The sequence below is a fragment of the Monodon monoceros genome, unplaced genomic scaffold (genome assembly GCF_005190385.1).
Source record: "Monodon monoceros isolate NGI ecotype Baffin Bay Population unplaced genomic scaffold, NGI_Narwhal_1 Super_Scaffold_11, whole genome shotgun sequence".
Classification (NCBI taxonomy): Eukaryota; Metazoa; Chordata; class Mammalia; order Artiodactyla; family Monodontidae; genus Monodon; species Monodon monoceros.
This window is the reverse complement of record NW_021703767.1, coordinates 137822618-137836118: the sequence shown is the minus strand read 5'-3', so window position 1 is coordinate 137836118 and position 13501 is coordinate 137822618. Positions and strand designations below refer to the sequence as shown.

Sequence of the window (13501 nt, the reverse complement as noted above, 5' to 3'; positions counted from 1 at the left end):
AATACTCCTTATGAAAATCTATCCTAAGGAAATAACCTTAGGATAGATTTTAAAAGATTAACAAGTAGGATGTTCATTACAAAATAATTATACAGGGAAAAAAAAGAAAATAATCCAAATGTCTAATATTAGATAAGTGGTTAAATATATAACGTTCATGTATTGTAAGCCTATGCTGTCATTAAAAATCATGTGCATTTTTAAAAGTATGTGTAATTCCAAGGAAAGTTCTATACAAAATTACTTTAACTAAGTTATCCAGACTTTTTAAAATGCACATATACAAATAGAAAATAAAAGACTGGTACATGATGACCACCATTAATATTTTGATATGCTTCTCCTTGATGGAACTCTGGATTTTTTTCCATTTTAAAGAAATTTCCCCCATTTTCATGATGACCTAGAGAATGATTGATTTAATTTTAAAAAGTCATTTGCCAGTTTTCTTGCTCACCCACCTTTCCTTTATGCCAGTACCTAACTTAAGAGCCATCTAAAAAAGGAAGTTGCAAAAATAATGAGGAATTAAAGGGAAGGCTAGCCTCTATTCACTCTGCAGCATATATTATTTTGATTTTTGCAAATACAATATCTTGACCCAAGGCAATCAAAAGCAAACAAATAAAAAAAGCAAACAAAATCAGTATTTCTAGGAGCATGATGACTTGCTGCATTTAAACTGTGGTTGGAGAACTGTTTCACATTTCAGGAATCATGGAAGCTTCAAACGAATGTCATTATCAGTGATGGCCTTTTAAAAGTGATGGGAAGAAAATAGTCCATTTAAAGTACAGAAGCAGCTTTGCAATGGCCCTACTGTGCAATCACAGGGGAAGGCACAAGCCTTGCGAGATATTTACACATTGTTGGAACCTGAGGTATTCAAACCTGCCATCACAAAGCCACTGTCATTTATTATAGCATCCTGGTTCCGGGTACTCCGCTGAGCAGAAAGGAGCATTACAAGAAAACAAGGGGAAGGGGGCTTTGAAAGACTCAAATTAAAATCTGAGTTTAGAAAAGACTTCATTAACAAAATAGAAAAATTAAAGGTACTATGAGAGATTCCTGTGTCACTGGAATTCAGCTAGCTCAGACATCCTTAGTGGATTTCTAGCTAAATCCCCATAGCTCTAAGGACTTAATTAAAAATCCACTTTCTACCTGCCAGTAACTTCAAGTAGTGTTTGCTTTGTGAGCTGGGCAAGTAACTTAACCTTTCTGAGTCTCAGTTTGTTATCTCTAAAACGGGCATGATAATAGCACCTAAACTCGTGGGTGGCTAAGAGCAGGTAAATAATTTATCACAATATGTGCAATGTTTAAAAAATAAAATAAGTATCAGTTCTCCTAATAGTCACTATTTTAGAGTATTCATGCACATTTGATCTCTCAAAAACATAAATGCTTGAAAATTAAGAGTAGTACATCTCTCCTTAATTGTAGCTGTACTTGAAGGAAAAACAGCTACCTTTACAGGCTGTTCAAGCTTTAAGATCTTATAAAATGATCTAATATCTATTTAATTATGACTGACAAGCCGCTACTAGATGCAGGAGGTTACATTGCACAAACATTCCACTCTATGTGATGATGAATAGTAACCCCAGAGTCAAAGCTATTAGCTGAAGTTTTTCACCCAATCTCAGCACAATTTTAACCACATGTGTTTGGGGTGTGTGTGTGTGTGTGTGTGTGCACGTGTGTGTAAGGCATGCATGAGTGTGTATATTTAACTTTCCTATCTTTACTAGCTTCTGTGGAGAGACTACACTGAAATAATAATGCTAATGACACAGTGATTTTTCTGAGGTTGGGCATTTATCCAATGCTCACGTATCTTCTGTTTCTTTCCTTCCCCTAGGGACAGGACATAGGTGGTTCTTAGCTTGCCAGAGGTAATATGGAGAATGTCTGTTTTCTGGATTTTTACTTACTGTTGCTATTGGTAGCAACTTAGTATTGGGAGCAACTTTTTTGAATTTCTTCTCCTCCTAACCCATCTGTCACTCAATCCTGAGGCAAGCCACCCACGCCTGACTTTTTTTTGTCCTCCCAGGCAAGATGAAGTACTTCCATATCAGTGAATAGGTAGAAACAGTTTTCTGAACCATTCTGGTTGCCACTATCAAACGCCAGCTCAAATCACACAGGATATTAACCAGAGTGAGTCAAGGGGCCTTCGAGAAAGTCAGGATGAGGGGCTTCCCTGGTGGCGCAGTGGTTGAGAGTCCGCCTGCCGATGCAGGGCACGCGGGTTCGTGCCCCGCTCCGGGAAGATCCCACATGCCGCGGAGCGGCTGGGCCCGTGAGCCATGGCCTCTGAGCCTGCGCTTCCAGAGCCTGTGCTCCGCCACGGGAGAGGCCACGATAGTGAGAGGCCCGCGTACCGGAAAAAAAAATAAGGTCAGGATGAGAATTTGTCTCTTACTGACTGCTACTTAGACATTCCTAAGCCACAGCGGCCCCAGGAAAGCTTCTCAGTTTGACTATAGAGGTTGCATGGGAAAAAAATATTTTGATAAAATCACCTGTTTGGATAGAGAAGGTTGGATAACCCTCTACTCACATAGTGGCACAAAAGCTTCGAATTTGTAGGAAGATGGTATAAATGAAGGTAGGAGAAAACAATGTGTGTGTGTGTGTGTGTGTGTATACATATATATATGCATATATATACTCATTCATTAATTATTTGTGTATGTATGTATTGCTCACCAGAACATTGCTTGCCCTACTCTCATTTATGGTATCTTCATACAAAGCAGAAAGCATTAGGTCACTATATTGCAGTGGACATGGGTGAAAGTGAACCCCGGGGCAGCCTCACTGCTACCACCACCACTACCACATGGTTCTTTGACTCCGTATTTCAGCCTCTCCCGTCTTCTCACAAAACGTTGACTTTTTTCTCTCTCCTTAATATGTTGAGATATGAACATTTTCATTGCTGTGCATAAGAAAATGAGATTCAAAGTGGGGAACCTAAGTGGTAAAAATATGCATTTTTAAATATTGAACTCAGTAAAGGTATCATTTTACAAGAGAGAAACGTATGGCTCTAAACCTGTTCCGTATGTGCATTGCCTCTTATTGAAGACATGGGTGATTGACACGGAGCTGGAGAGCCCTCAGCATCTTTTCTTCATTGATATGGAATGATTCTGAGAGGCTGGCCTAAGAACCAGAAGTTAAGAATTTCTCTTTTTTTCTCTGCTTCCAGAACTGATAACAATCTAATAAATACAATTAGGAAGGTGAAACCCCTAAATCAGGATTTAGAAAACCAGAATGGCAGAAAGGACATCAATGATTACAAGAGAAAATTTCATAGCAAAAACATATGGCTAAATGAGAAAAGTAAAGCATACTTATCAACTCCAAGGAGAAGGAAATTGTGAGCAAAGTTTTTGAAAGCAAACTGCCATCCTGAATTTTATTGTTTAAAAAAAGCAAATCTTGATAAGTAGAATTACATTAGTTATGTGGGACAGCCAAAAGATGTGACTGGTTTAATAAAAAGAAGTGTTTCTTTACAGTGTATCTGCTTAGTCGGTGAATCCCCCCGTTTTTTACTCATTTGTTTATATTTGAAATTTCATAGCCAATCAGTGTGAACTTTGCTATTCTAATAGGACTTTTTTTTCCAGAGTCATTAAGATCTCCATACAATTACTCTCCCTCTTTGATCCTAAACCCCATAGCCAGGAAAGCTTGTTTGTATTCTATTTAGAAAGTGGGCATTTAATTAGTGCCACTTCTGTAAACACACCGTGTTTAAACTGATCACACTTGTTACACCTCACCTCCAACTACACCTGTAGCAACTAAGTCACTCTTCCTCATCAGCTATCATTTATGTCTTATTAGCATCAAGAGGAAATGAAAAGAAGTCACACCCATTTAATTTCATCTCAGGACTTTTGAGTTTAGTTCCTGTACTGATGGTGCTTATTTGTAAAACAGGACATTATAAAAAGATGAGTGATTAAGTTATGTTATATAAGGTGATCAGAGCACATTGTTACAGTTTTCTATGTCATAAGCATATTTCAAGCATAATCCCTGGAAGAACTGCATTCAAACTCGGCATCACATCATGTTGTGTTGTTGTATCGTTTCTTGGAGGAGATTACTAACTAAGATTTTCCCCCTCTTTTTTCTTTTCTAAATATTCCTGGCAGGTACTAAGCACAAAACGATGCTAGAAGCTCGGAACGGCAGTGGGACTATCAAAGCCTTCCCTAGGGTAGGTGTGAAAGGCAAAGGACCAGTGAATAAGGGGAATACAGGCCTGCAGAACAAAACGTTTCACTGTGAAATCTGTGATGTGCACGTCAACTCGGAAACACAGCTTAAACAGGTAGGCGGTACCCATTCTAGAAGTGAAAACAGAAGGGGGTCACGCACGAGCAGACTGTGTGCTTCCTCTGTTCCCTTTCTTTTCTGTTTTTCTCTCCCATCCAACCATCCATCCATCCATCCATCCATCCACCCATCCGTCCATCCGTCCATCCATCCATCCACTTAGCTTCTTATTCACTCTCCTTATTTATTTATGCATATTTTGGTTGGTTAAAGGAATACTAAAATGTAATGCCTTCTAAGATCTTTCCGAAATTGCCTGAAGTGAGTCTGTGCTATTTTTGTATATGAAGAGTGGGAGGAAAGGGGGTAGTAGATCTTTTCTTTACCAGGTTTCCCACTCACAAGTGTTGATTTCCTTTAAAGGTCAAATTTCAATGTTCCATTTTTACTTGTTTAGGTATTTACAGGCTACCACTAATTTTATGCTGTGCTCTTCTTTTATTTTATGTACTCTATTACATGGTGGTGTACCGTATTTCTAAATCCTGCAGCCACCTGCTAACAAGATGACTAATCCTTGTTGCATTCACTTTTACTCTGAATAGCCTTCCAAAGAGATCAGTTCTACGTTTCTAGTTGAAGTCCCAGCCCTCATATAGTGTTGTGTTTTATATGCATACGTACATTCTTGCACTGATTTTTACACACCTTAGTTATTTATCTTTAGAATTTAAGGGGTTGACATTTGGCTGTACAAATGTGAGGATAAATATTAGTATGGAAATAAATTCATGCCCGCCTGGCCATCTTTGTTTATTTGCACATAAAATTCCTTCAGACATTTATTTCCTTTGTAAATGTCCATAAAACGAGATCTGTGCAGTAATAAGGAAAAATGCTGGGAAAAAGAAGACCCTGTTATTTGTTTAAAATAGACTAAAACAGCTAGCACAAAGGTATCTCTCCTCAAAGCATCAGCGTCTGAGGACAAAAGTGCATGCTCTTGTATTTTTGTCTTTCTTCAACTTGCATGAAATAATTAATATCCTGCCCCAGGTTAAAACAATATTTATGAAGGGTTTGGGGGATAATTTTTTTAAAGCTGTCATTTTTAATTGCTTTTAATAGCATATTAGCAGTAGAAGGCACAAAGACAGAGCTGCTGGGAAGCCCCCGAAACCTAAATACAGTCCTTACAACAAACTGCAGAAGGCAGCACATCCGCTGGGGGTGAGTGTCCTTTTTGCTTCCCAATAGAGAGTAGCCTTTCTTTCTTTTTTTTTATTTAATAAATTTATTTATTTGTTTATATTTTATTTTTGGCTGCATTGGGTCTTCGTTGCTGCACACAGGCTTTCTCTAGTTGTGGTGAGCGGGGGCTACTCTTGGTTGTGGAGCGTGGGCTTCTCACTGCGGTGGCTTCTCTTGTTGTGGAGCATGGGCTCTAGGTGCCCGGGCTTCAGTAGTTGTGGCACACAGGCTCAGTAGTTGTGGCACACGGGCTTCATTGCTCCGTGGCATGTGGGATCTTCCCGGACCAGGGCTCGAAACCGTGACCCCTGCATTGGCAGGAGGATCCTTAGCCACTGTACCACTAGGGAAGCGTGAGAATAGCCTTTCATGTCCTGCAGTCTACTCACTGAACTTGGGTTTTTTTTTGTCAGTTACTAAATGAAATAAATGGAAGATACCCAAGTAAAGACAAACAATTGATTTGAAAGTCCAACTCCTACTCCACCAACAGAATCATTGGTTTCATGAGTTGTTTGAGTGTTTTGTCACCATTAGCCAAAGTCCGATGTCTTATCTTTTTAGTTGGGCACAGGTTTACAGCAGAGCCTGGGGATGGGAGGAAAACCAAACTCTTTTGTGTCAGGTAGGTAATCGCATGAAATCTGGACTTGAGGTTAGTGGATACTATTAGGAAAAGGTGGGTGAAAACAAATTCTTGCATCTCCTTTTTAAGGTCTTCAGGAGACAAAGCACCAGTATTGTTGATTCCCTCAACAATTTTGTCTTTTGAATAACACACTCTCAAAGACATGGCTCCTTTTAAAAATTATTCACCTAAGGACACTATCTAAGGCCTGGGAAATATTTCCTGAGACATGCCCTCTTGTTTTAGATTAGTAAACATATTAGTACTGATGTCCTGACCTAGAATTTTTGTAGGATTTTAGGGGAAGTCTGTAAACCTCCTGACATCTTAAGCTAATATTTATAAGCATATGCTTTTGTACTGGTTGAAATGACGATAGCTTACATCTAAGAGACCCAGGGCTCTGCATTGTTTAGCTGTAATAAACCATAACTGTGTGCATAAAAAAATTAAGATGAAGAACAATTGATCTACAGTATGTGCTGAATTATGCATTTTGAAATCTGTTTTCTTCAAAATAGATCTTATTAATAATCAGTGCTACTGTGTGCTGCTGACACGTGAAAATACAGTTAAAGGAAAGCTGTAGTCATCCATTTTGAGACCTCAGAATGAGTTGACCCAATTAATTTAGTAGCATCACCCATTTTTATGCAAATGAAGTCATCTTACTCTCTTGCATAGAATCAATTTTAGCTGCATTGAGTGGCTGTGAATTCTGCATGGAACTGATGTTTCAGCACCACTAGTCATAACCTGAGTGCTCTTTCTGACCTACGTAGACGAAGCTTTCAACAATCAAGTGAATGGTTCTTAAATAAACAGAGAAGTCAAATTGTGTTAATGTTAGTTTCCAAACCTCCTGTTTAACTGTCACTGTTACTATTTCCATAAATGGGACCATTCCCTTCCTGAGAACAGCCATCTTACTAATGCTACTAGTCAGAGAATGAACTGATTTTATATAGTAGGTTTGAGAGAATGTTGCTACCAATGAAAGCAAAACACGTCAAACTTTTAGGGAAGATAAGTTTTCTTTGCTTCTTTATTGAAAGTGGAATTTCATTATTTTTATAATGTCTCTTGATTGGCACTCACATCTTACTAGGATACTCACTTGACATACTTGCATAGTCTAATAGTAGCTGACAGCATTAATTAATCTCTCTTTAAAAATGTCTATACCCTGCTAGTTAAAATGTGTGTAAAGAGTGCAGTAAAAAATTCCCTGTTTTTCCTCAAGATGAATACTTTCCTCACAAGGTATATTTATCACAAAAATAAAATAGAGAGCTGGAACTCCTGGCTTGGGGTCTCTTCCCTCCGCCATCACTAAACTGCCCTGGAGCCCAAAGGGAGGGTGGCCTCATTGAGGCTGCCAGCTCTGGAGGGGCCCCAGCAGCCAAAGCTGCAGCGGTCCTGGGGACCGTGGGCCGGATCACTCATCCTGGAGTAAGCCAGCTGCCATGTCATGAGGACACTCAAGCAGCCCTAAGGAGAGATCCATGTAGCAATGAACTGAGGCCTCCTACCTAGAGCCACATGACCGTGTAGATGACAGGCTTTTGGCACTCCAGCCAGGCATGAAGGCTGTACCTCTGAGGTGGGAGAGCCAAGTTCAGGACAGTGGTCCACAAGAGACCTTCCAGCTCCACATAATATTAAATGATGAAAATCTCCCAGAGATCTCCATTTCAACACCAAGACCCAGCTCCACTCAACGATCAGCAAGCTACAGTGCTGGACACCCTATGCCAAACAACTAGCAAGACAGGAACACAAACCCATCCTTTAGCACAGAGGCTGTCTAAAATCATAAAAAAGCCACAGACACCCCAAGACACACCACCAGACATGGACCTGCCCACCAGAAAGACAAGATCCAGCCTTATCCACCAGAACAAAGGCACTAGTCCCCTCCACCAGGAAGCCAACACAACCCACTGAACCAATCTTAGCCACTGGGGACAGACACCAAAAACAATGGGAACTAGGAACCTGCAACCTGCAAAAAGGAGACCCCCAAACACAGTAAGATAAGCAAAATGAGAAGACAGAAAAACACACAGCAGACAAAGGAGCAACATAAAAACCCACCAGACCTAACAAAAGAAGAGGAAATAGGCAGTCTACCTGAAAAAGAATTCAGAATAATGATAGTAAAGATGATCCAAAATCTTGGAAATAGAATGGACAAAATACAAGAAATGTTTAACAAGGACTTAGGAGAACTAAAGAGCAAACAAACAGTGATGCACAACACAATAAATGAAATTAAAAATTCTCTAGAAGGGATCAATAGCAGAATAACTGTGGCAGAAGAACAGATAAGTGACCTGGAAGATAAAATAGTGGAAATGACTACTGCAGAGCAGAATAAAGAAAAAAGAATGAAGAGAATTGAGGACAGTCTCAGAGACATCTGGAACAACATTAAATGCACCAACATTCAAATTATAGGGCTCTCAGAAGAAGAAGAGAAAAAGAAAGGGACTGAGAAAATATTTCAAGAGATTATAGTAGAAAACTTCCCTAATATGGGAAAGGAAATAGTCAAGTCTAGAAAGTGCAGAGAGTCCCATACAGGATAAATCCAAGGAGAAACATGCCAAGACACATATTAATCAAACTATCAAAAATTAAATACAAAGAAAAAATATTAAAAGCAGCAAGGGAAAAACATCAAATAACACACAAGGGAATCCCCATAAGGTGAACAGCTGATCTTTCAGCAGAAACTCTGCAAGCCAGAAGGGACTGGCAGGACATATTTAAAGTGACGAAAGGGGAAAACCTACAATCAAGATTACTCTGCCCAGCAAGGACCTCATGCAGATTTGACTGAGAAATTGAAACCTTAACAGACAAGCAAAGCTAAGAGAATTCAGCATCACCAAACCAGCTTTACAACAAATGCTAAAGGAACTTCTCTAAACAGAAAACACAAGAGAAGTAAAAGACCTACAATAACAAACCCAAAACAATTAAGAAAATGGTAATAGGAACATACATATCAATAATTACCTTAAATGTAAATGGATTAATTACTCCCACCAAAAGACATAGAATGGCTAAATGGATACAAAAACAAGACCAGTATACATGCTGTCTACAAGTGGGGACCCACCTCAGACCTAAGGACACATACAGACTGAAAGTGAGGGGATGGAAAAAGATATTCCATGCAAATGGAAATCAAAAGAAAACTGGAGTAGAAATTCTCATATCAGACAAAATAGACTTTAAAACAAAGACTATTATGAGAGACAAAGAAGGACATTACATAATGATCAAGGGATCAATCCAAGAAGAAGATATAACAATTGTAAATATTTCTGCACCCATCATAGTAGGGGACACACAATCATAGTAGGGGACTTTAACACCCCACTTTCACCATTGGACAGATCATCCAAAATGAAATTAAATGAGGAAACAGAAGCTTTAAATGATACATTAAACAAGATGGACTTAATTGATATTTATAGGACATTCCATACAAAAACAACAGAATACACTTTCTTCTCAAGTGCTCATGGAACATTCTTCCGGGTAGATCATATCTTGGGTCACAAATCAAGCCTTGGTAAATTTAAGAAAATTGAAATCATATCAAGTATCTTTTACGACAACAATGCTATGAGACTAGATATCAATTACAGGAAAAAAGCTGTAAAAAATAAAACCACATGGAGGCTAAACAATACACTACTTAATAACCAAGAGATCAGGGAAGAAATCAAAGAGGAAATCAAAAAAACCTAGAAACAAATGACAATGAAACACGATGATCCATAACCTATGGGATGCAGCAAAAGCAGTTCTAAGAGGGAAGTTTATAGCAATACAATCCTACCTTAAGAAACAAGAAATATCTCAAATAAACAACCTAACCTTACACCTAAAGCAATTAAAGAAAGAAGAACAAAAAAACCCCCAAAGTTAGCAGAAGGAAAGATATCATAAAAATCTGATCAGACATAAATGAAAAAGAAATGAAGGAAACTGTAGCAAAGATCAATAAAACTAAAAGCTGGTTCTTTGAGAAGATAAACAAAAATGATAAACCATTAGCCAGACTCATCAAGAAAAAAAAGGGAGAAGACTCAAATCAATGGAATTAGAAATGAAAAAAGAAGTAACAATTGACACTGCAGAAATACAAAGGATCAAGAGAGATTACTTCAAGCACCTATATGCCAATAAAATGGACAACCTGGAAGAAACGGACAAATTCGTAGAAATGCACAACCTTCTGAGATTGAACCAGGAGGAAATACAAAATATGAACAGACCAATCACAAGCACTGAAGTTGAAACTGTGATTAAAAATCTTCCAAAAAAAACAAAAGCCCAGGACCAGATGGCTTCACAGGCAAATTCTATCAAACGTTTAGAGAAGAGCTAACACCTATCCTTCTCAAACTCTTCCAAAATATAGCAGACGGAGGAATGCTCCCAAACTCATTCTACGAGGCCACCATCACCCTGATACCAAAACCAGACAAAATGTCACAAAGAAAGAAATTTATAGGCCAGTATCACTGGCAAACATAGACGCAAAAATCCTCAACAAAATACTAGCAAACAGAATTCAAGAGCACATTAAAAGAATCATACAACATGATCAAGTGGGGTTTATCCCAGGAATGCAAGGATTCTTCAATATATGCGAATCAATCAATGTGATACACCTTATTAACAAATTGAAGGAGAAAAACCATATGATCAACTCAATAGATGAAGAGAAAATTTTCGACAAAATTCAACACCGATTTATGATAAAAAAATCTCCAGAAAGTAGGCTTAGAGGGAACTTTCCTCAACATAATAATGGCCATATATGACAAACCCACAGCCAACATTGTCCTCAATGGTGAAAAACTGAAACCATTTCCACTAAGATCAGGAACAAGACAAGGTTGCCCACTCCCACCACTGTTATTCAACATACATTTGGAAGTTTTAGCCACAGCAATCAGTGAAGAAAAAGATATAAAAGGAATCCAAATTGGAAAGGAAGAAGTAAAGCTGTCGTGTGCAGATGACATGACACTATACATAGAGAATCCTAAAGATGCTACCAGAAAACTACTAGAGCTAATCAATGAATTTGGTAAAGTAGCAGGATACAAAATTAGTGCACAGAAATCTCTGGCATTCTTATACACTAATGATGAAAAATCGGAAAGTGAAATTAAGAAAACACTCCCATTTACCATTGCAACAAAAAGAATAAAATATCTAGGAATAAACCTACCTAAGGAGAAAAAAGATGGAGAGATATACCATGTCCTTGGATTGGAAGAATCAACATTATGAAAATGACTTTACTACCCAAAGCAATCTACAGATTTAATGCAATCCCTATCAAACTACCGCTGGCATTTTTCACAGAACTAGAACAAAAAATTTCACAATTTGCATGGAAAAACAAAAGACCCCGAATAGTGAAAGCAATCTTGAGAAAGAAAAACGGAGCTGGAGGAATCAGGCTCCCTGACTTCAGACTATACTACAAAGCTACAGTAATCAAGACAGTATGGTACTGGCACAAAAACAGAAATATAGATCAATGGAACAGGATAGAAAGCCCAGAGATAAACCCATGCACATATGGACACCTTATCTTTGATAAAGGAGGCAAGAATATACAGTGGAGAAAGGACAGCCTCTTCAATAAGTGGTACTGGGAAAACTGGACAGCTACATATAAAATAATGAAATTAGAACATTCCCTAACACCATACACAAAAATAAACTCAAAATGGATTAAATGACTAAATGTAAGGCCAGACACTATCAAACTCTTAGAGGAAAACGTAGGCAGAACACTCTAGGACATAAATCACAGCAAGATCCTTTTTGACCTACCTCCTAGAGAAATGGAAATGAAAACAAAAATATACAAATGGAACCTAATGAAACTTAAAAGCTTTTGCACAACAAAGGAAACCATAAACAAAACGAAAAGGCAACCCTCAGAATGGGAGAAAATATTTGCAAATGAAGCAATTTACAAAGGATTATTCTCCAGAATTTACAAGCAGCTCATGCAGCTCAAGATCAAAAAAAGAACACCCCAATCCAAAAATGAGGAGAAGACATAAATAGACATTTCTCCAAAGAAGATATTCAGATTGCCAACAAACACATGAAAGAATGCTCAATATCATTAATCATTAGAGAAATGCAAATCAAAACTACAATGAGGTATCACCTCACACCTTTCAGAATAGCCATCATCAAAAAATCTACAAACAATAATTGCTGGAGAGGGTGTTGAGAAAAGGGAACCCTGTTGCACTGTTGGTGGGAATGTAAATTAATACAGCCACTATGGAGAACAGTATGGAGGTTTCTTAAAAAATTTAAAATGGAACTACCATATGACCCAGCAATCCCACTACTGGGCATATACCCTGAGAAAACCATAATTCAAAAAGAGTCATGTACCACAATGTTCATTGCAGCTCTATTTACAATAGCCAGGACATGGAAGCAGCCTAAGTGTCCATCAACAGGTGAATGGATAAAGAAGATATGGCACATATATACAATGGAATACTACTCAGCCATAAGAAGAAACGAAATTGAATTATTTGTAGTGAGGTGGATAGACCTAGAGTCTGTCATACAGAGTGAAGTAAGTCAGAAAGAGAAAAACAAATACCGTATGCTAACACATATATATGGAATCTAAAAAAAAAAAAAAAAAAAGGTCATGAAGGACCTAGGGGCAAGACGAGAATAAAGACGCAGATTTACTAGAGAATGGACTTGAGTATAGGGGGAGGGGGAAGGGTAAGCTGGACAAAGTGAGAGAGTGGAATGGACATATATACACTACCAAACATAAAATAGATAGCTGGTGGGAAGCAGCCACATAGCACAGGGAGATCAGCTCGGTGCTTTGTGACCACCTAGAGGGGTGGGACAGGGAGGGTGGTAGGGAGGGAGATGCAAGAGGGAAGAGATATGGGGACCTATGAATATGTATAACTGATTCACTTTGTTATAAAGCAGAAAGTAACACACCATTGTAAAGCAATTATACTCCAATAAAGATGTTAAAAAAAAAAAATAAAGTACTTTCCTGGAGGACTTTGTAACATCATAGGTCAAGCCATTTTCCGTGATCTTCCAATTTTCCCAAAAGGAAAGATGTTCTACCCTTTACATTATTTTTTAAAATTTATTTTATTGAAATACAGTTGATTTACAATGGTGTGTTAATTTCTGCTGTAAAGCAAAGTGATTCAGTTATATATATATATATATATATATATATATATATATATATATATATAT

General features: G+C 38.0%; 1 protein-coding gene across 3 annotated transcripts in view; it reads left to right on the top strand.

Moving 5' to 3' along the window:
- The window catches only part of ZNF385D (zinc finger protein 385D), a 934321-nt gene that overhangs the window by 920217 nt on the left and 603 nt on the right, over positions 1-13501 (top strand). For 2 of the 3 annotated variants that reach the window (XM_029214259.1, XM_029214261.1), the window contains 2 exons: positions 4188-4366; positions 5440-5541. In XM_029214259.1, coding sequence (XP_029070092.1) covers positions 4188-4366; positions 5440-5541 — 281 coding nt within the window. The remainder of the gene's footprint in view (positions 1-4187; positions 4367-5439; positions 5542-13501) is intronic. The other variant, XM_029214260.1, reaches the window with a different exon arrangement.